Source organism: Narcine bancroftii, chromosome 1 (assembly GCF_036971445.1).
Source record: "Narcine bancroftii isolate sNarBan1 chromosome 1, sNarBan1.hap1, whole genome shotgun sequence".
In the NCBI taxonomy this organism is placed as follows: Eukaryota; Metazoa; Chordata; class Chondrichthyes; order Torpediniformes; family Narcinidae; genus Narcine; species Narcine bancroftii.
In genome coordinates this window covers 70,422,209-70,445,420 of record NC_091469.1, presented here as the reverse complement: position 1 = coordinate 70,445,420, position 23,212 = coordinate 70,422,209, and the positions used below count along the sequence as shown (strand labels likewise).

General features: G+C 38.6%; 1 protein-coding gene across 4 annotated transcripts in view; it reads left to right on the top strand.

The window, feature by feature from the left end:
* Positions 1-23,212, top strand: part of naa35 (N-alpha-acetyltransferase 35, NatC auxiliary subunit) — a 123,472-nt gene that overhangs the window by 94,260 nt on the left and 6,000 nt on the right. For all 4 annotated transcript variants that reach the window (XM_069929687.1, XM_069929697.1, XM_069929679.1 and 1 more), the window contains 8 exons: positions 1,491-1,550; positions 4,188-4,294; positions 5,408-5,474; positions 13,817-13,915; positions 17,532-17,710; positions 20,397-20,533; positions 20,769-20,836; positions 22,767-22,907. In XM_069929687.1, the coding sequence (XP_069785788.1) occupies positions 1,491-1,550; positions 4,188-4,294; positions 5,408-5,474; positions 13,817-13,915; positions 17,532-17,710; positions 20,397-20,533; positions 20,769-20,836; positions 22,767-22,907 (858 nt within the window). The remainder of the gene's footprint in view (positions 1-1,490; positions 1,551-4,187; positions 4,295-5,407; positions 5,475-13,816; positions 13,916-17,531; positions 17,711-20,396; positions 20,534-20,768; positions 20,837-22,766; positions 22,908-23,212) is intronic.

The following is a 23,212-nucleotide window of genomic DNA, read 5'->3' as shown; positions in this document are numbered from 1 at the left end:
CCAGCTGCAATAGATATTCACCAAGACAAATGGTTACTTAAACAAAAGTTGCTTTCAATTATCTTTAAACATGAAAACAGAATCACACTTTAACTTACCACTATTGACTTACTTAACCTATCAACCCCCTTCTAATTCTAAGCGCACATGTATGTAATGTGTGTGTAAGTTCAGAAAAGTTCTTTGGTTCACAGTCCAATCTCACTTCTCATTCTTCCAAGTTCACTGGTTGCAAGCAATTCTTATACTGTGCACAGAATTTAACATTTATGAATTTCACCAGGCTTTGGTGTTTGAAAGGTAAATGGTTACCACTCAGGAAGGTTCTTGTCAGTTTTCAGAGAGAGTTTTGTTGTTCCTGGACACAAGCTGATCCTTTTTAATCAGCCACATCAGTGTCTTTCCAAAGAAGCTTGCCCCATCAGGGTTTTCCAGATGATAACCTCTTTCTTTCAGGTCATCACAGAGTTCCTTTTTGTTTCTCTTATTTCAAGTGAAACATTAGGCAGCCAGTCTTCTCCTCTTGTACAGACCACAAGGTGGAATTAAGCACTCACAACCCATCTTTCAAATGGGGTTTTCCACAAGCTTGCCAGATTGTCCTGTTCCAGTCCCTACTGCTGTTGCTGACTGTAACATTGTAGAAGTGATATCTCTCTCTCTCTCTCTCTCTCTCTCTCTCTCTCTCTCTCTCTTCTCTTCTCTCTCTCTCTCTCTCTCTGAGAGAGAAAGCCTGTTTGACTTTCTCTGCTTGCAAAACCACATGACCCTCTTAGAACAGCTCCAGACAAACTGCAGCTCTGACGATCTTTCATCTGGTGCCTTTTTGTAAACAACAATCCATTAGTGAAGTCTCTTGGGCACTCTCCAAAGCTCTTGCAAAGACTATTGGCCCCAATATGTCAAGCAGGGGGAAATGCTCCAGTATTTTAAATAAGGTCTGTTTTAAAGTGTTTGTATGTGACCTAGTCTAACAAACCCTTCCCAATGTTTCCCCCAAAATCATATCTATATATTCTGTCACACATGGCACCATTCTTTCTTTCAATAACGTTGGCTCACAACACAGCAACAGCAGGTAAAATAACAGTAAATGTTACTTTGGATTGAACTCTTGAAGAAACTTTATTGTTAATTCAATAACTAAACCTCTCCACACGTACTGGATATCTCCAGTCAATTTCCAGCATTTTTTGTTATTTTAGAAATAGTGGAAATAATATACATCAACTTCTTTGGAAGAATTCTGTATTTTCCAGAAAGCTAGTCAACAACAGCAATGCTATTACCATATTGAAACATTCAAAATGTACCGGGGGTGTAAGTTAATTGGATGTAAATTGGGAGGCACGGATTTGTGGGCCAAAATGGCCAGTTATCGTGCTGTATGCCTATGTTTTAAAATAAAATGCTTAAGATATATTTAAATATTTTTTTACACGACAGTTTATTGGTTTATTAGTGGTTTTAAATAACATTTTATTTTGTAGGACTTCTTCTGTGAATTTAGTGAACAGTCACCTTGTGTTCTTTCAAGATCTTTGTTGCAGGTGTGTATGATTCTTTTCAGTTTTGAAGTGTCTTTATTTCCTTTTTATTTGCATGATGTACATTTTCATTAAGGGCCTCTGGCTTTTGTACATCATAATGCAATAAAACCCCTGGTATCCAGTATAATGATAGTGATCATGGTTGCAATGCAACTAGCAATGCCTTACCATTTGGTTATACTTGGCTGCCAGCCGGGGCTGACACAGAGCAGGAGACACAGTATGTAAGATCTGTAATGGAGGCTTGGAGCCTCATGGCGTGCCTCATATGCTGTTTACAACAACTTTAAAGTAAAGAACCTTTTCCTTCATCCATGCTTTACCTAAGAACTCACACATACAAGATTAAATATCCAGCACCCATGGGGATTGATAGATGCTGGATAAGTGAGTGTTCCAATTATTTGATACTTGTGCATTATGAATAAATAGTTTAAAAGATAAAAATACTATACTTATACTAAACAAAGCACTTGCATGAATACAGTATATAAACATTAAAGCATTTTTTTTTGCAGTCACATTATTTGAAAACATTTAACCATCGCTGCATCTGCATGTTCCTCACTCTCCACAGACCCACTTGAAAGATGAACAATGTAGATAATTAACTCCCCTTCCCCCAAATTTACAGATAAAGCCTTACTAATACAAGTAATAATATCAAAATAAAGATTCTTACTAAGCACGGATAAGGAGAAGAGTCACTCCAACTAAGCAGCATCAACCAACTCTTCACCTGGGGCAATGCCATTTTATTCAAACACAATTTTATTCAAACAGCTGCAGTGAGCAAGGAACACCACTGGTTGAATATTTGCTTCCAATATCACCAAAGATTTATGTATTACTTCAGAGAACATTTACATTCGCAATTTTAGACTTTGATTTAATTTTTTCTTCTATTTTATTTTTAAAATTTATTTATTTTCCTTTTTTTTGCCGGTTGCTTGAATTCCAGATAACAGGGCGTTTACTGTAATACTAAACTGTTTACATTGGATTTTTTTTTAGATAAATTTTAACAATAAATGCATTTGCACATTTTAAAAGTTCCAATTAATAAATTGTGATTATGAGTATTCAACTGAAATATCTTGTTATAAGCATTGGAATTCAGAAGAACGAGAAGTGATCTTATTGAAATGTTTGAAATTCTGACAGGATACAGGAAATGTTGGGGATACAGGTTAGATACAGGAAATATTAGGGAAGTCCAGTGTATGGATAAGGGGAAAGCTACTTAGGAATAAGATGAGGAGAAACCTCTTCTCTCAGAGAGCTGTGAACTTGTGGAGCTCCCTACCACAAAGTTCGGAATCAGAATTTATTGTCACAAACATGTCAATAAATATGTTGTTTTGTCACAGCATAAGAAATGCAAAATGTTGTAAATTAAATTTTAAATAATAGTGCAAAAAAAAGTGAGTTTGCAGCTGTGGTTCATTCTCCATTCAGAAATCTGATGGCAGAGGGGAAGAAGTTGTTTTTATGTCTTTCGGTGCTCGTGAGCAGGTTCTTGTACCTCCTTCCTATGGTAGCAGTGAGAAGAGGGTATGGCCTGAGTGGTGAAGGTCCTTAAGGAAAGGACACCACTTCTGTAAATGTCCTTAATGGAGTGAAGACTGATGCCCATGATGGTGCTGGCCAAGTGTACAACTCTCTGTGGTCTTTAGCTGTCTTGCAGCTCCATACCAGACAGTGATGTAACCAGTCAGAATACTCTCCACGGTGTACCTGTTGAAATTTGCAAGAGTCTCCTCAAAATCCTCACTAAGTATAGCCAGTGGCAAGCCTTCTTCAGGATTGCATAGACATGGATAGATCTTCAGAGATGTTGACACCCAGGAATTTGAAGTTCTTAACCCTTTCCATTGCTGATGCGATTGAGCACTGGTTTTCCTGATTTTTCCCCATCCTGAAGTCCACAGTCAGTTCCTTAGTTTTGCTAATGTTGAGTGCAAGGTTGTTGACACTACTCAACCACCGATCTATCTCACTCCTGTACGCTTTTCCTCATGGCTGTCTGTGATTCTGCTGACTACTTGATGTCTTCAGCAAATTTGTAGATAGCATTTGAATTGTGCCTAGCCACAGGGTCATGAGTGTAGAGAGAGTAAGAGAAGTGGGCTATGCATTCATTCTTGAGGTGAGCCTGTGCTGATTGTCAGTTTCCAATTTGTACTGACTGGTCTTCTGATGAGGAAGTCAAGGATCCAATTTCAGAGGTGCTGAAGCCCAGGTTTTGAAGTTTGATGACCAATACTGAGAGGATGACAGTGTTGGAAGCTGAGCTGTAGTCAGTATAAAGCAGCCTGTTGTACTTGTTGCTGTTAGCCAGGTGATCTGGGGCTGAATGGAGAGCCAGTGAGATTGCAGCTGCTGTGAAGTGACTGTGGCACTAGTTGTTGAGGCCAGTTAATTAGATATATTCAGAGGGGTGTTAGATGTCACCCTACTGGCTAAAGGAGTACAGAGAGGAAGTAGGAATAGGGTACTGTTGTATAATTAACCATGGTCTTTTTGAAGGGCTGAATGGCTGACTCCTCCATCAATTTTCCATGATTCAGTGATGTTCTTAAAACTAAAAATTATCATTTCTAGGAACAGACATATATCGTGATATTTATTTTACAGGCAACTTTCTTGGTGGATAATAAGAAGGTATTTGGTACACATTTGATGCAGGATATGATCAAAGATGCTCTGAGATACTTTGTCAGTCCTCCTGTCCTTTCATCCAAGTGAGTAAAGAACTGTATTTCTCACACTTTCTAACACGAGTTGCATACTGAATGAATACTCTAATTCTTACTGTATTAAAAGAGTTCCATCATCTAATGATTTTAAATGTTCATTTATTGCAATCATATAAAGTATATTTTTATTCATTTTTTGTGTTTATATAAATGTTTGCTCTGTGATGCTGTTGCAAAAAAAATTTTGTTACATGTTCAAGACAATAAATTCTGATTCTATATACACATTTTAGCTCAGAACAAAAATAGAAAATGTTTGGAAATAAAGTCAGTCAGCCTGCTTCTGTGAAAGCAACTGTTAACATTTCAGGTGAAGATGCTTGTCAGCGTGCTAAGCATTTCAGATTTCCAGTATCTATATTTTTTATTCCTTTCAGCTGTGCAATGTTCAATTGCTCATCATCTAAACTAGCTGACTTTGTTCTTTGGTATGTAGATAGGTTCACTTTATTTTTTTATTTCTCTGTTCTAATGAAAAACACAGAGTTAAAATGTTGAACTCCTTTTTTTTCTTTCTATAGATTCTGCAAGAGTTGCTGAACATTCCAAACATTTTCTGTTTTTGTTCCAAATTTCTGTATTTTGACATGCTGCTCATTACTTCTTCAGTGTGAAAATGATCACTTAACCACTTCCTCTAATCAAATAGATGATGTATTGAAATGTATTTATGTGCCAAAAACACAAGTCATACACTATAGGCATGTTAGTAAATGGTTATTGTGGAATGTGCCCAAATTACACTATCCTTGCTCCTCTTTTTATCATGTTCCAAGGCTAAAGGATAAATATACCTGGATATAAATTAAACAGATTATGTTTGTTTATGCTCCTCAGTGCCGTTGTTTGCTGCATAGCTGTTTTTTTTGTTATACTTGGATTAATTCTGTATTAATTAAGCCAGCAACTGTATTGAGGCAAAAAGAATGCGGGGAGAATGTAAATTCTTCACGGAATTCCTTGTGGAATCCTTTCCATCCTGCACAGTGTACCCAGCTACTGCATCATTGGATCTCCTTTATTTTAGCAATTTAAATATTCCTTAATTGTGAAAATAAATGTACTGTCACTAATCTTGCACCTTTGTGATAATTTCAGGTGTTGTCTTTATAATAATCATCAAGCTAAGGATTACATTGACTCATTTGTTACTCACTGTGTACGGGTAAGTAAATCATTTCACTTGGAATATCTGGTAATGGACATTTGCAGACTATTTCCAAGTTCATATTTTCATAATTATAACTAAGAACTCTGTCCTGTTGTTCTTTTCCCATTTTTTCCCTAAATGTTTGTTGTTCCTTCCTTTGCTCTTTACACTTGTACTTGAAGAAAATAGGTAAACCATGAAGGTTAATGAACAGTTGTTTTATATGGGGGTGTGGTTGTCATGCAAGGGAAGAGTAATATGTGGGAGGATGGCAAGAAATCGCGACCAAGTTCATTCTGAAATCTAAATTTCATATGTGGTTATCCAGCAGAAATCTGTAGATTGGTGTGAAAAGCAGGAATTAGCCATTTTCCCCACCTTACTGGTCTTAATTAGATGAGGCAAATATTAGTGGCACAGACCAGACATAAAGTTGAGAACATCATGATCTGTACTCTGCATTAATCTGTTGAGTAAATTTATCCCGTGAGTTCTTATTTTATGTAAAAACAGAAATGCTGGAGGAACTTGGAAGGTCTTGCAGTGTTCATAGGAGGTAAAGATATATAACTAACACTTTGGCCCTGAAACCTTCAAGATGTGAGTATAAAGCAAACAGGTGCCTGAATTAAAAGGATGGGACAAGTAAAGAAAGGTGGGGGAAGAGCACAGGTTAACAGATAAAAGGTATTAATTGGATATGGAAAGGAAGACAGGAGAGTGAAGATTAGAATTGATAGAGGGAGGGTTGGTTCTGTGAATGCTGAGCTTGGTGGGGGTGGGGGTGCGGTGCAGGTAATGGAAAGCAGAGAAGTCTATGTTAATACCATCCAGTTGGAGGGTGCCCAGACGGAATATGAGGTGCTGTTCCTCCAATTTGCAGGCAATCTCACTCTGGCAGAGCATGAGACCATGCACAGATGTGTCAGCAAGGGAATGGGATGGGGAATTGAAATGGGTGGCCTCTGGGAGATCCATGCAATTGCGGCATTCTGAGCTAAGGTGCTCAACGAAGCGATCTCCCAGTCTTCTGATGTACAGGAGAACACAGCGGAAGCACCAGATACGGTAAATGACCCCTGTAGATTCACAAGTAAAGTGTTGCTTCACTTGGAAGGACTGTTTGGCACCCCAAATGGTGGAGGGAGGAGTTATGGGGGCAAGTGGAATACTTCCTGTGGTCACAGGAGTAAGTGCCAATGAAGCAATTGGTGGAAAGGAAGGAGTGGATGAGGGAGTTATGGAAGGAGCAGTCCCTGCGGAAGGCGGAGAAGGGAAAATATATTTGGTGGTGGGATCATGTAGTAGATGGTGGAAATGGATGTGGAGGCTGGCAGGGTGTTGGGTTAGGACATGTAGGAGCTGAGGGGACCAAAGCAGATGTGCCAGTAAAGGAGATAAGTGGGTGAGGGTTGAACCGATGGTGGAAGAGGGAAAATTACATTCTTGGAAGGACATCTCAGGTGATATGGCATGGAAGACCGTCCTGGAGCAGATGTGACGGAGGCTAAGGAATTGAGAGAAACAAATTTAATCTTTACAGGGGACAGGGTGTGAAGAGATGTAGTTGAGATATCTGTGGGAGTTGGTGGGTTTGTAGAAAATGTCTGAGAGTTTGCATCTTGAGATGGAGACAAAGAGATCGAGAAAGGGGAGAGTATTGCTAGAGATGGACCAAGTGAATTTGTGGTCAGAGAGGAAGTTGGCAGCAAAATGAGTAAAGTCAATGAGCTCATCAGGGACATGAGGCAGCATCAAAATAGTTGTCGATGTAGCAGAGGAAGAGTTGAGAATGCTTGCCTGTGTAGGCTTGTAAGATGGATTTCTCCATGTAGCCAACAAAAAGGCAAGTATAGCTGAGGCCCATGCTGGTATCCATCGCTATCCCTTTGACTTGGAAAAAGTCAAAGGAAAAATTAATTGAGGACAAATTCTTCCAGCCAATGGTGAAGGGGGACTTGTTAAGTGTGTTGATGAGAAGGAAACGAAGGGCTTCAAGCTCTTCAGTATGGGGATGGAGATATATAGTGATTGGATGTCCATGGTAAAGATGAGGTGGTCCAGATCAGGGAACTGAAAATTGTTGAAGTGGTGCAGGACATATGAAGTATCACAGATGTAGGTGGGAGTGACTGGGCCAGGAGGGTCAAAATGGAGTTGAGGTAACTATACATGTAACAGATTGGTTGGGCAAGGGCACATGGAAACAATGGGTCTGCTGGGACAATTGGGTTTGTGAATCTTGGGTAGGGGATAGAATTGGGCAGTGCAGGGTTGAGAAACAATGAGGTTGGAGGCTGTGCAATGGAGATCACCAGAAGTGATGAGTTCAGAGATAGTGTGTGAGTTTGGGTGGGGTTATGTTTTTTTTTAATTTTTGTTTTTCACACTATGAACCATACTGACCAAAATACACACAAACATTTCCCTCTTGAATATACACAGTGTGACTTTTTTTCCTCCTTCCCTTCCCTTCCTCCTTCACCGCCCCCCTTCCCACCCACTCAACGTTCAACCTATATGATACATTAAACAATGTCATCACACAATGAAAATAAACAAGAAATTTGTGTCTTCTACTTTTACATACTGGGTAAGTTCATTTCGTCTTCTTCTCCTTCTGTCATTTTAGGCGGTGGAGGTCCACAGTAGGACTTCTCTGTTGTGTTCCATGTACGGTTCCCAAATTTGTTCGAATACTGTGATGTTATTCTTAAATTATATGTTATTTTTTCCAATAGAATACATTTATTCATTTCTATGTACCATTGCTGTATTCTCAGGCTGTGTTCTAATTTCCAGGTTGACATAATACATTTTTTTTCTACAGCTAAGGCTATCATAAATCTTTTTTTGTGCTCCATCCAAATCGAGTCCAAGTTCTTTACTTCTTATATTACTTAGAAGAAAGATCTCTGGATTTTTTGGTATGTTGCTTTTTGTGATTTTATTTAATACCTGGTTTAGATCTTCCCAAAACTTTTCCACTTTCTCACATGCCCAAATTGCATGTACTGTTGTTCCTGTTTCCTTCTTACAGCGAAAACATCTGTCTGATACTGTTGGGTCCCATTTATTTAACTTTTGGAGCGTGGTGCATAGCCTGTGTAACCAATTATATTGTATCATGCGTAACCTCGTGTTTATTGTATTTCTCATAGTTCCGGAGCATAGCTTTTCCTATGTTTCATTCTTTATCTTTATGTTTTGATCTTGTTCCCATTTTTGTTTGGGTTTACAGCTTGTTTCCTCATTCTCTTTCTCTTGCAGTTTGATGTACATGTTTGTTATAAATCTTTTAATTATCATTGTGTCTGTAATCACATATTCAAAGTTGCTTCCTTCTGGTAACCTCAGCCTGTTTCCCAATTTGTTCTTCAAGTAGGTTTTCAATTGGTGGTATGCAAACATTTACCGTGAGTTATACCATATTTGTCCTTCATTTGTTCAAAAGATAATAATTTATTTCCCAAAAAACAATTTTCTATTCTTTTGATCCCTTTTCTCTTCCATTCTCTAAAGGAAAGGTTATCTATTGTGAAATGTTGAGCAGATGGTGCAGTACTGGTGAATTCCTATGTTGTACCAGCTTTTCATCCCACCTATATAGTATATGTTCAGGTACCTTCTCCCCTATTTTATCTAGCTCTAATTTGGTTTTTCCCTTGTTTGATAAAAATCTGATAGGTATCTTAATTGTGCTGCTCTATAATAATTCTTAAAATTTGGTAGCTGTAAGGCCCCTTGTTTGTACCATTCTGTTAATTTATCTAGCGCTATCTCAGTTCCCCCCCCCCCCCCCTTTCCATAGGAATTTCCTTATTATTTTCTTTAGCTCCTTGAAGAATTTCTCTGTTAGGTGAATTGGTAATGATTGAAATAGATATTGTATCCTTGGGAAGATATACATTTTAATACAATTTACCCTTCCTATCAGTGTTAGTGGCAAGTCTTTCCAATGTTCTAAGTCGTCTTGTAATTTCTTCATTAATGGCTGATAATTTAGTTTGTATAGATGGCCTAGATTATTATCTAGTTGTATACCTAGGTATCGAATTGCTTGTGTTTATCATCTAAATGGTGATTCTTTCTTAAACTTTGTGAAATCCGCATTATTCATTGGTATTGCTTCACTTTTATTTGCGTTGATCTTGTACCCCGATACTTCTCCATATTCCTTCAATTTCTTATGTAATTCTTTTATTGATATTTGTGGTTCTGTTATGTATACTATGACATCATTTTATACTATGACTGATTTTATATTCCTTCTCTTTTATTTTTATCCCTCTTATTTTATTTTCTGTTTTTATCAGTTCTGCCAGTGCTTCTATAGCTAACGCGAACAGTGAGGGAGATAGTGGACATCCCTGCCCAGTTGATCTGCATAATTTAAATTGGTTTGATTATATATCCATTTACTGTCACCTTTGCCAATGGTCCCTTATATAATTCTTTAATCCAATTAATATATTTCTCTGGTAGGTTGAACCTCTGTAGTACTTTGAATAAATAATTCCATTCTACTCTGTCAAAGGCTTTCTCTGCATCTAAGGCAACCGCCACTGTTGGCATCTTGTTTCCTTGTACTGCGTGGATTAAGTTAATGAACTTGCAGATATTGTCCGTTGTTCGTCTTTTCGTAATAAATCCAGTTTGATCTAGTTTTACTATTTTTGGTACACAGTCAGCCAATCTGTTTGCTAATAGTTTAGATATTATCTTATAATCTGTGTTAAATAGAGATATTGGTCTACACGATGCTGGTGTTAGTGGATCTTTCCCCGTCTTTGGTATTACTGTAATTATTGCTGTTTTGCATGAATCTGGCATGTTTTGTGTTTCTTCAATCTGGTTCCTTACTTCCAGGAGAGGAGGAATTAATAAGTCTTTAAATGTTTTATAGAATTCTATTGGGAGTCCATCCTCTCCTGGCATTTTATTGTTCGGTAGTTTTTTTAATATATCCTGTATTTCCTCTATTTCAAATGGTTTTATTAATTTATTTTGCTCCTCTTCTTGCAATTTCGGTAGTTCAATTTTAGCTAGAAACTCATCTATTTTGTCTAATTACCCTTCGTTCTCAGTTTGATATAGTTGCTCATAGAATTCCTTGAAGTTTTCATTGATCTCCGTTGGGTTATATGTAATTTGTTTGTCCTTTTTCCTTGATGCCAATACCATTCTTTTAGTTTGTTCTGTCTTAAGCTGCCAAGCTAGTATTTTGTGCGTTTTTTTCTCCTCGCTCATAATACTTCTGTTTTGTCTTCTTTATGTTCTTCTCCACCTTGTATGTTTGTAGTACTTCATATTTTATTTTTTGTCTGCCAATTCTCTTCTTTTTGTTGTATTTTCCCTTATTGCTAATTCTTTTTCTGTACTTGCTATTTCCCTTTCCAGCTGTTCTATTTCCCGATTGTAGTCCTTCTTCATCTTAGTTACATAACTTATTATCTGTCCTCTGATGAACGCTTTCATTGCGTCCCATAGTATAAACTTATCTTTCACTGATTCTGTATTTATTTCAAAGTACATTTTAATTTGTCGCTCAATGAATTCTCTAAAATCCTGTCTTTTATGTAGCATGGAGTTTAATTTCCATCTATATGTTCTCGGTGGGATGTCCTCCAGCTCTATTGCTAATAACAGGGGTGAGTGATCCAATAACAATCTAGCTTTATTCCGTTTTCCTAATTCTCCCTTGGATGTGGGCTGACAACAGGAACAGGTCTATCCTTGAGTATGTTTTATGTCTACCCGAATAATACGAGTATTTCTTCTCCTTTGGGTTTTGTCTCCTCCATATATCCAAAAGTTGCATTTCCTGCATCGATTTAACCATAAATTTGGTTACTTTGTTCTTTCTGATAGTCTTTTTTCCAGTTTTATCCATCTTTGAGTCTAAATTAAGGTTAAAGTCCTTCCTATTAGTATATTCCCCTGCGTATCTGCAATCTTCAAAAAGATATCTTGCATAAATTTTTGATCCTCTTCATTAGGTGCATATACATTGAGCAAATTCCAAAATTCTGAATATATCTGACACTTTATCATTACATAGCTCCCTGCTGGATCTATTATTTCCTCCTCTATTTTGATTGGTACATTTTTATTGATTAATATAGCTACACCTCTGGCTTTTGAATTATATGATGCTGCCGTTACATGCCCTACCCAATCTCTCCTTAATTTCTTGTGTTCCACTTCAGTTAGATGTGTTTCTTGCACGAATGCTATATCAATTTTTTCTTTCTTCAGTAAATTTAACAGCCTCTTCCTTTTCATTTGGTTATGTATTCCGTTACTATTTATAGTCATATAGTTCAACATGGCCATTTCATACTTTGTTTACCTTTCATTTCCGCTTCCTCATCATCACCTTTCCTCCTTATCCATTTCTGTTTTTTTTTAACACACAGTAAGACAACACTTCTAAAACATAAAATATGTCCACTATTCCCACATCTAAAATTTCCTTAACCCCAAATGTCCCCCCCTCCCCTCTGAGTTGCCCCTTGTTCCTTGCCGGGCAACCACATCTCCCCTCTGGTGGGGTTATGTTGAAGGGGTAAGTAAGAGGTGGTGCCTGAGAATTGTCACCTGGGTTTGGACAGATGAAAGTCAGTGTACCAGACCAGAATAGCACCATCCTTGTCTGCGGGTTTGGTGAGTTTGAGATTAGTCCAGAGAAAGTGGAGGACAAGGCTTTCCAAAAGGGTGAGATTTGAATGAGTGAGGGGAATGGTAAAGTCCAGATGATTTATGTCTTGGCGGCCATTGGAAATGTAAAGGTCCAGAGTATGCAGAAGGCTGGAATGAGGTGTCCAGAAGGAGGAAGGTTTAAAGCGGGAGAAGGGGTCTGTAGTGAGGGGTGGAGAGTCCTGGTTGTTGAAGTGGGCACGGAGATGGAGCTGGCAGAAGTAGAGATCGACATCATGGCATGCGCAGAACTCATTGAGGTATGAGGGAAAGGGAGCAAAGGTGAGGCCTCTACTGAGAACAGAGTTCACTTGCTGAAAGGGGAAGGTTGGAGGGGATGATAAAGACCAGGCAGAAGTTTTTTTTGGGAGGTGGGCTATTCAATGGGGTGAATGGTGTCGGGGATGGGGAAGAGGATGCGGTGGATCAAAAGATGGAGAGTAGGAAGGATCCAAGGGGCAGGTGATAGTGGCCAGTGTGAGAGTTCACCATGGAGGCTTGGTCCTATGGGTCACTGGAGCCAGATTGAGAGTTTGTGTCAGAGGTAGGTCGCTGGAGTTGAGGTGGAGATGCAAATCAGAGGGTCATTCCTGTAGGCTTCCAGGGCTATGGTGGAGATCTCCATTGGAAGCTCAGTCCTGTAGCCATAATTTTATTTCCTTAGAGCAGTGTGGTTAGTGCAAGCCTTTTCAGCACCAGTGATTGGGGGACCGGACATGGGTTTGAAACCCACGCTGTCTGTAAGGAGTTTTACCATTCTCCCCGTATCTATGTGGATTTTCTGTGGGGGCTCCGGTTTCCTCCCACTGTTCAAAATATACCAGGGATGTAGTTTAAAGGGGTGTAAATTGGGTGGCACAGACTTGTGGGCCTAAATGGCCTGTCTAAATTTTTTTTTAATTAAAAATTTTAAAATAAAATGAAGCACTAACATTCATTGAAATAGTCTGATAGGGGCAGCAAAAGGAATTTTGCATCCTTGCCCTTGTTGGTCAGGGCATCGAGTACAGGAGCTTGGACATCACATAAAAGCTGCCCAACATGTTGGTAAGGGCACACTGAGAATACTGTTGCAGTCCTGACCTTGCTTACAGGAAGGATGCCATTAACTGGAAGGGTGAAGAAAAGATACATAAAGATGTTACTGGGGATTAGAGAACTTGAGTTATAAGGAGAGCTTAAGACATTTTTTTCATGAAGCATGGGAGGTTTACTTACAAGGATACTTAAAAGATATTTGTACAGGACAGCAAAAGGTTAGAGGGCTATGGACCAAGTACAGCCAAGTGGACGACCTCAGATGAACAATTTGGTCAGCATGGACAAATTGGGCTGAAGAGCTTGTATACATGCTGTATAACTCTGATTTTAAATCAGTAGAACACAAGGTAGGTGTCATTTCCATCTCTTGGATAGAGGTGGTTTTGTATGGAAGAGAACTTTAATGAAATTGCAAAGTGTAAAATCTAACAGAACAGTTACAGTTTATTGGCTTTATTTTAAAAATTATAGATCGAAAGAGAAAACTCTGCCATTCTGTGGGAATTCAAATCCTCAGATTCCAAAAGTGGAGGATTCTTTCCTCCCTGTAATGTTAAGAGTATTATAGGGTCTGCTTTAGATCAGACAATTAATGTATTGTTTTCCTTTGTTTGCAGCCTTTTTGCAGTTTGATCCAGATTCATGGACACAATAGAGCGAGACAGAGAGATAAACTAGGCCACATTCTAGAGGAATTTTCCACTCTGCAGGATGAGGTATTTTCCATAAAATATAAAACCAAAAGGAATTTTAAAAAGTCTTTCATGACCTCTGGATAACTCAAAGCAAACTGTTGTTGCTAGGCAGCGGTGGCCAACCTTTTAATTTTTAATTTAGACACACAGCACAATAACAGGCCATTGGCCCACGAGTCCGTGCCACTCAATTAACCCACGGATTTGTGGGCCAAAATGGCCTGTTACTTTGCTATCTAAATTAAAAATTAAAAGGTTGGCCACCCCTGCTAAAAAAGAATGCAATAACCAATATTCCCTCAGCAAGACCTCATACAGTAAATAGCAATTAAGTTAATGAAATACTTGATCTTCTATTAGGGAATGAGACAGGCCGGATGACAGAAGTATGTGTAGGGGAACATTTTGGGTGCAGTGATCATTATACCATTCGTTTCAAGTTAATTATGGAGAATGATAGGTCTAGGCATCAGGTTGAGATTCTATATTGGGGAAAGGCCAATTTTGAGAAAACGAGAAAGGATCTAGAATGCTTGCATTGGGATGTTGTTTTCGGGCAAGAATGTGTGAGTTAAGTGGAGTACATTCAAAGGTGAAATTTTGAGAGTACAGAGTTTGTATTTTCCTGTCAGGATTAAAGGTAAGGTTAGCAGGCATAGGGAACCTTCATTTTTGAGAGATATTGGGGATCTGGTTCAGAAGAAGAGGGAGGTGCAAATAAGAAATTTGAGGAGTATAAAAAAAAATGCAAGAAAAACCTCAAGAAAGAAATCAGGAAGGCTAAAAGAAGACATGAGGTTGCTTTAGCAGACAATGTGAAGGTAAATCCTAAGGGCTTCTACAGTTATATTAAGAGCAAAAGGAAAATTGGTCCCCTTGAAGATCAGAGTGGTCAGCTTTATATGGACCCAAAAGAGATGGTGGAGATCTTAATTTTTTTTTCATCAGTATTTACTCAGGAAGTGGGCACAGAGTTGTGGGAAATAAGGAAAACAAGCAATGAGGTCACAGAACCTATACAGATTCAGGAGGAGGAAGTGCTTTCTGTCTTAAAGCAAATAAAGGTAGATAAATCACCAGGGTCTGACAAGATAGCTCCTCAGACTTTGAGGGAGGCTAGTCTAGAAATTGTAGGGCTCTTTAGTCAGGGGTGTGATGCCCGAGGATTGGAAGGTAGCTCACATTGTTCCATTGTTTAAAAAAGGCTCCAAAAGTAACCCTGGGTCCATAGGCTGGTGAGCCTGACGCCAGTAGTAGGTAAATTATTGGAAGGTGTCCTAAGTGATCGAATGTACAATTATTTAGATGGCCAGGAACTGATTAAGGATAGTCAACATGGCTTTGTGTGTGGCAGGTCGTGTTTAACTAATCACTGTTTTTTGAGAAGGTTACCAGGAAACTGATGACGAAAAGGCTATGGATGTTGTCCACATGGACTTTAGTAAGGCCTTTGACAATGTCCCACATGCGAGGTTAGTTAGGAAGGTTCAGATGCTAGGTATTCATGGTGAAATCATGAACTGGATTCGACAATGTCTGGACAGGAGAAGCCAGAAAGTAGTGGTGGATGACTGCTTCTCAAACTGGAGATCTGTGACTAGTGGTCTACCTCGGCAATTGGTGCTGGGACCATTGTTGTTTGTCATCTGTATCTATGATGTGGATGATAATGTGGTAAATTGGATCAGATGACACTAAGATTGGAGGTGTTGTGAACAGTGAAGAACATTTTCAAAGTTTGCAAAGGGTTCTGGACCAGCTGGAAAAATGGGATGAAAAATGGCAGATAGAATTTAATACAGACAAATGTGAGGTGTTGCATTTTGGAAGGACAAACCAAGAAAGGACATACATGGTAAATGGTAGGGCACTGAGGAGTGTGATAGAACAGAGGAATTTGGGAACACAGATACACAATTCCCTGAAAGTGGTGTCATGGGTGGATAGGGTTGTAAAGAGAACTTTTGGCATATTGGCCTTCATAAATCGAAGTACTGAGTATAGGAGTTGGGATGTTATGGTAAAGTTGTATAAGACATTGGTGAGGCCAATTTTGAAGTATTGTGTGCAGCTTTGGGTCACCTAATTACAGGAAAGATAGCAATGAGAAAGAGAGAGTGCAGAGAAGATTTACTAGGATGTTGCCAGGATTTAAGGAACTGAGTTACAGGGAAAGGTTAAACAGGTTAGGACTTTATTCCCTGGAGTGCAGAAAAATGAGGGGAGATTTGATAGAGGTATACAAAATTATGAGAGGTATAGGCTAAATCCAAATAGACTTTATCTACTGAGGGTAGGTGAGATACAAACCAGAGGACCTGGGTTAACAGTGAAAAGGGTAAAGTTTAGGAGTAACATAAGGAGGAAACTTCTTCACACAGAGAGTAGTGGAATGAGCTGCTAGCTGAGGTGGTAAATGCGGGCTCAATTTTAACATTTAAGAAGAATTTGGACAGGTACATGAATAGGAGAGGTATGGAGGGCTATGGACTAGGTGCAGGTCAGTGGGACAAGGCAAAAATAAATGGTTCAGCCCAGACTAGAAGGGCTGAATGGGTCTGTTTCTGTCTTGTAATGTTCTATATCATAATATTATTGGCTGAGGGGGTAAATTATTCTCGGGAATGGTGCTGTAGTTTTTATTTTATTTCCGACAGTTTGAATATACAGGATTAGTTTGACATCTCATCTAAAGATATGATTCCTTTAAAATACCACTTAATCTGACAACGAACTTCATCGTAGCTGTTCTTTTTCGAGAATTAATCAGCCAATGAATATTTAATCTGAACATTAATTATTTATTTTTTAAAAAAAAGAAAATTGAACACAAGGACTGAAAAATCCCCCACATGGAATATTAGTGATGAAAAGTATAATTATTACAAAATATTTAATCAGGCAAGTTCAGTTTATTTTCTGGTCTATCCTCCACACTGAGCTTGACCTTATTTCCTCCTTTGTACTTGCAGACAAGATTTACCCAATCATCATTCACTCCTTTATTATTTACACTGAGTCACTTGGGACAGGGTCAGTCATACACACTTCTCAAACATGTTTTCAGGTCAGGGGGCCATTCATTCAGCTGCAGCTGGATTACTAATTCATCTTCATACTACCAGAGCAGACAGGTTTAATAACGCAACATTTAAAATTTCCTCCATCTGTTCCAAAGCACCCTTAGTCATTCTCTCAAAAAAAGTGCTTCCTACAGAAGCTGCAATTACAGGAGACACAAGTAAGGGTTCCAAGATGTAATCGAATGACTGTAATAGTTCTTCCAGGTGATTCAAATTGGTCTGAAGTGTCCAGTTCTTTCATATGGTGTGATACATAATCTGCAGATGCTACTGTTAACCAAACAAGAGATTGAGGCAATCTTCTCACATGTAAAAGCATAGGGAATATAGAAAACAGATTTTGAAAGGGAAAGGATGCAAGAGGTAATAGAAAGTTTTTAATTAGGTAATAAATGATTCTTTCAAATAATCAGAGATTAGATTTGGGATTTAGCTAAGGGATTGAGGTTGTCTCAAACTGTTGTCTGAAGTTATTATTCCATACATTGGAATGAGGAAAATATCAGACAAGATGCTGGATTATAATTTAATTTATAAATGAACTCTTTTTGCAGGCTGAGAAGGTGGATGCAGCACTCCACAGCATGTTATTAAAGCAGGAGCCACAAAGGCAACATCTTGCATGTTTAGGCACCTGGATCCTTTACCATAACCTTCGGATCATGATCCAGTACCTGTTGAGTGGTTTTGAATTGGAACTTTACAGCATGCATGAGTACTACTATGTGTACTGGTAGGAAAAGTTAACTAATCATAGAAGTGTGCAAATTGTACAATTATAGGTGGTATTATGCAACTACTTCAGGAGATCCTATGATCTGAACTTCATCCTAAAAAAATGCTTATGGCTTAGAACATTACAGCACTGTTCAGGCCTTTTGGCCCACGATGTTGTGCCGACCTATATAAACTTACTCAAAATCTAAACCTTCCCTATGTCACATCCATAACTTTATATTTTTCTTGCAACTATGTGCCTGTCCAAGAGTTTTTTTAAATGTCTCTATTGTACCAGCTTCCACCATCACCCTGGCAATGCATTCCAGGCACCCACTAATGTGTAAAAATGAAAAATCCATAACAGCTGATGTCTTCCTTAAATTTTCCTCCTCTCACCTTGTGCAGGTGTCCTCTGTTATTTGCTACTTTGCCCTGGGGAAAAAAAGGTGCTGGCTGTCCATCCTATCTATGCCTGTCATAATCTTAAAAACCTCTATTAAGTCGCCTCTCAGCCTTCTTCACACCAAAGACAAAAGCCTTAGCTCTATTAACCTTGCCTTATAAGACACGCTCTCCAACTAAGCAACATCCTGGTAAATCTCTGCACTCTCTCCATAGCTTCCACATCCTTTCTGTAACAAGGTAGCCAGATCTGAATACAATACTCCAAGTGTTACTTGCAACATTACTTCCCAACTCTTAAACTCAATCCCCCTACTAATGAAGGCTAGCATACCATAAACCTTCTTAGCTACCCTATCCACCTTTGCGGCAACCTTGAGAGATCTATGGATTTGGACCCCAAAGTTCCTGTTCTTCCACACTATTAAGAATCCTGCCATTAGCCATGTACTCCACCTTCAAATAAGATCTTCCAAAATGCATCACTTCACACTTATCCAGATTGAACTCCATCTGCCAATTCTCCACCCAACTCTGCATCCTGCCTAAATCCTGTTTGTATCATTGAAATAAACACATTTCAAACCCTCCAAATGATTGCATTTATGCTCCCTCCTCTGCCTGTCCTTCCTCACAAACTCACTGAACATTGCTTCAATCTTTATACCATGTGCTCTATTCTCTGCCCTATCATTCTGTTTTCCATTCCTCTCCCCAACAGCTTTAACAAACCTTTCTGCCAGGATGTTGGTCCCCTTCCAGTTCAAGCGAACCCTGTCCTTTTTGTACAGATTGTACCTTCCCCAGAAGAAATCCCAAAGATCCAGAAATCAGAACCCATGCCCTCTTTAGCCACGCATTCTACTGCCATATCATCCTATTCTTACCCTCACTGGCATATGGCATGGTAAGTGATCATGAGATTATTACCCTTGAGGTCCTGTCTTTCAGATTTTTACCTAGCACTCTGTATTGTCCATTCAGGACCTCATCCCTTTTCCTATCTAAGTAAGTGATACCAATATGTACCATGAATTCTTGATGTTTGCCCTCCCTTTTCAGGATGCCATAGACCTGATCTGAGATATCTCTGACCCTGGCACCTGGGAGGCAGCAAACCATTTAGGTGTAACTTTCATGTTCTTGGAATCTCCTGTCTGTCCCTCTAACTACTGAATTCTCTATCACTACTGCTCTCCTTTTCTCCCTCCTTTCCTTCTGAGCCTTAGGGCCAGCTCATTGTCAGAGACCAGATCACTGTGGCTTTGCCCTGATAGGTCATTTCCCCCTCCCCCACCAAACAATATCCAAAACTGTATACTTATTTTGAAGGGAATGGCCAAAGGGATACCCTGCACTACCTGCCCTCTTGCCTTTCCTTTTGCTCTCCTGACAGTCACCAAGCTTCCTTAGCTCTTCATAAACTCTTCATTCTCCTGTACAAGCTGAAGGTCATCGAGCTGCAGCTCCAGTTCCTTAACACGGTCTGTAAGCATCTCAATGCAGATCATGCATATGTAGCTGTCCGGTAGATGGCAAATCCCTCAGAATTCCTACATCTCACAAACATTCTACTAACCCTGTTGCCATTTGAACTGCTTTACCTTGGCATAAATGAAAGGACAAAGCATAATTAATAATAAACTTACCAGAGCTTTGTTTCCACCTTCTCTAACCGAAGCCTCTTGAAGCAAAGCCTAAAGTCCTCAAAATTGCATTCTCCCTACATTCATGTATGCAGAAAATCAGTATGAGATATTCAAGAATATTTCTTTTTCAATTTGTTTTATTAAATCTAGTTCAACAGAGTTTATTTTGAATAAATGTATGTATTTTTTCATTGTCTTGAAAGTTGCTGGCTAAAGTACCATTGTAGATGCCATAATTTTTAAGAAGTTACCTGGGAAAAAAAAGTTTCATTAAAGATGAGTGACTTTACATTTTGGAAAATAAATGTCTTACATTTTTATTTACTTCCTCATTTCAATATTCACAATAACCTTTGCACATTGAACAAACTATGAAATTGAAATGTAATCGTCCAATTTTGGTCATAATGCATTCCAATCTATTGTAATTTCCAGTTTGTGATCCTTTTGTTTGCATCTTGTATGACGGCTGGAACAATTTTTGTTTATAAGAAAATATATGAAATTCATTTAACACTAACTGATTAGTACAATTGCTCCTTTTTAAATTAGTTCTTGTATATTTTTTTCACTGTTTAATTTTGATCAAGTATCCCAAAAGACATCCTTGTTCTTTTTTATAAAATATTTGTTCATTCTGTTCTTCAGGTACCTTTCAGAATTCCTGTATGCTTGGTTGATATCAACACTGAGTCGTGCCGATTCCTCTCAAATGGCAGAAGAACGGATTGTGGAAGAACAACAGAAAGGGCGGAGCAGCAAAAAGACAAAGAAAAAGAAGAAAGGTATTTAAAATCAGTTCTCGTTTTGCCTTCCATTTGGGTATAATTCTGCAGTAAGTTAATGCAAATTTCGACTTGTCTTTTTAAGTGATATCCTGCCTCTTAATTTGGAAAATAAAACTGTGGAATGTAAATGTATAATCTTTCAAGACATTGATAGCCTCAAAAATAAATCAAGGCTATGAACTGAAGAATTACATGTTTGATTTGCATTTAATTTTCTTTCTTTGTCTTACAGTTCGCCCACTAAGCAAAGAAATCACTTTGAGCCAGGCTTATCATAATATGTGTGCTGGAATGTATAAGGTGAGCATGTTTTTATTTTAAAATCTGTTTTGTTAAGGTTCTGTGCACTCTCTCATAATTACTTATGAGGTTTATATAGTTCAGTAAAGCAAGAAGAGTTTGCAAGTGCAGATTAAAAAGCCTAATAATTTAGATATAGAGAAGAAAACATCATCCTTGCCCAAAAAAATGCCTTTCATTGAACAATTGGCGTTGCACATCTGCTATGGGTTGTTGACATAGGTGCCAGAATATGAACTGCACAGAGACCACTTTTAGCTTGAGCCACAGAATTTGACAAAAGAAATAGGAGCAAAAACAGAACATTTAGCCCAGAAGCCTGCTCCAGGATAGATGATCTGGCCATGGGCACAGCTCCACCTTCCTGCCTTTTCCCCATTACCTTTGATTCACCCACAGTGCAGAAATTTGTTGTCTCGTTGTCATCAAGGCTATCCCTCGAGGTCAAGAGTGATGGCCTTCAATCAGATAGACCAAAGACTCCCGTGCACATATTTATTTAATGTGTACTTGATGTTGCACTCTAAGAAGCACATGATAGTTCACAAATCGAACAACTAATTCCAATGGCATGGAAACCATGACGATTGGAGCAATGGATTTGTTGCAGCCTTCATCCATCTTCACAGCCGTTGAGTTCAGAATAACTTCATCCATCTGTACCACCATTGAGGACTTGGTTGGATTGCTCTTTGTCAGGGACCTCACCCTCAACCTCATCACCATGGGTGACCCTACCAGTTTAACTGTGTCTTAAATGTATTTAATGAGGCAATCTCCAGTGCTTCCTTGGGCAGAGAATTCCACATTCACTATAGTTCCTCGTTATCTCCATCCTAAATATATTCACCCTGATCTTGAAGCTGTGTCACTTACCTTGATAATGGTGCTGTCTTGCTGGAACACAACTGCTTTGGCTTTTGCTCACTTCAGTGCTGCGTAAGTCCTCAAATTATTGTTTAAATTGTAACAAATTCCCAAGTCACAGTTATGGGTGAAGTCTTGCTCAAATTCCCAGCTCAGAATCCTGAACTCATCAGTTCAGCAGGACTGCAGAGAATGCAAGCTTTCTTATTTATTATTATTTTTCAAAATGCTTGATTCTGATTTTAAACTTCAATATAACAGCTAGCAAAGTTAGAGGTGGGCTTTGGTGACTGAAAAAGGATTTTGGAGGGGGGGGGGGGGCAAGGTTTGTTCAAGCCTGAACACATCTTTCCTATCATGTCAGTCTATGTTCAGTTTCTGTGCAAGTTCTGAGTCAGAACTTGATTTCAGGACTCCCATGTAAGCAAAATCACCTATCCAAAAGCAGCTGAAATAGGTTTGTATGATGTGGCAATTGAACACCAGTCAATATCAATGAGTGCAACATTCCATCCTACCAGTCAGTGGAAGTAAGTACAATGAAATGCTGCCACACTTGGAGTGCATCGTGTGCAGTTGTGGTTGTCCCACATTTGGAAGGATGTCATCACAAGAATATTGCCAGGAGTAGAGGGCTGAATAATGAAAGACTGGAAAGGCTGACATTTTTCTCCCTGAAGTGTTGGAGGCTGGGACATGACCTCTATATAGAATGCTGCAGCACTGAAATGGTGGATAGGTAAAAGTGGAATTAAATTAAGGGAACTCTGAATATACTGAAGGCAAAATAGAATAAAAAATAAAATGTGTGGATAAAGTGTCAAGTGCTGGTAGAATATAGCATTATGAATTAAAAATTGATTATTCATGATACGTTGATGGTATCGAATATGTAGATCTATACCAGTTTACCATCCAATTTCACCAAGTAATATTAAGGCATGTAATGCATTTAATTTAATTGACTTCCATTGTTTTCCATTATATGAAAAGTTGGTCATGTTCAGTCACATTTTTAAAATTTGAATTACTTGCATTTTTCCACTTTTATTGTGTGATACAGACAATGATAGCATTTGATATGGATGGAAAAGTGAGAAAGCCGAAATTTGAGCTGGATAGTGAACAGGTTCGATATGAACATAGATTTGCTCCTTTCAATGGTGTTCTTACTCCACCACCAGTACACTATTTACAGTTCAAGGTGAGAACCAAGAATTGTTGGTTTAATGTGCAGGTTATGTAATTTACTATTAATTGTGGAAGTTACAAGAATATTTGGTTCAGTTATTATTGGAGGCATCACTAAAGATACGATAATGCTCTGTTTAATTTAGTCTTTGAAGCATTTTTCTTGTGGATTTTCTTTTTCTGATTTCTTTCTGGCTTTTTTTTATTTATAATTGTGGCTCATTGTTAAGTTGTAAAGCATGGAAACAGGCCCTTTGGCCCAACATGCCCACACCAATGACAATTCACAGACCCAAATTCAAATCCCACCAAAGCAGA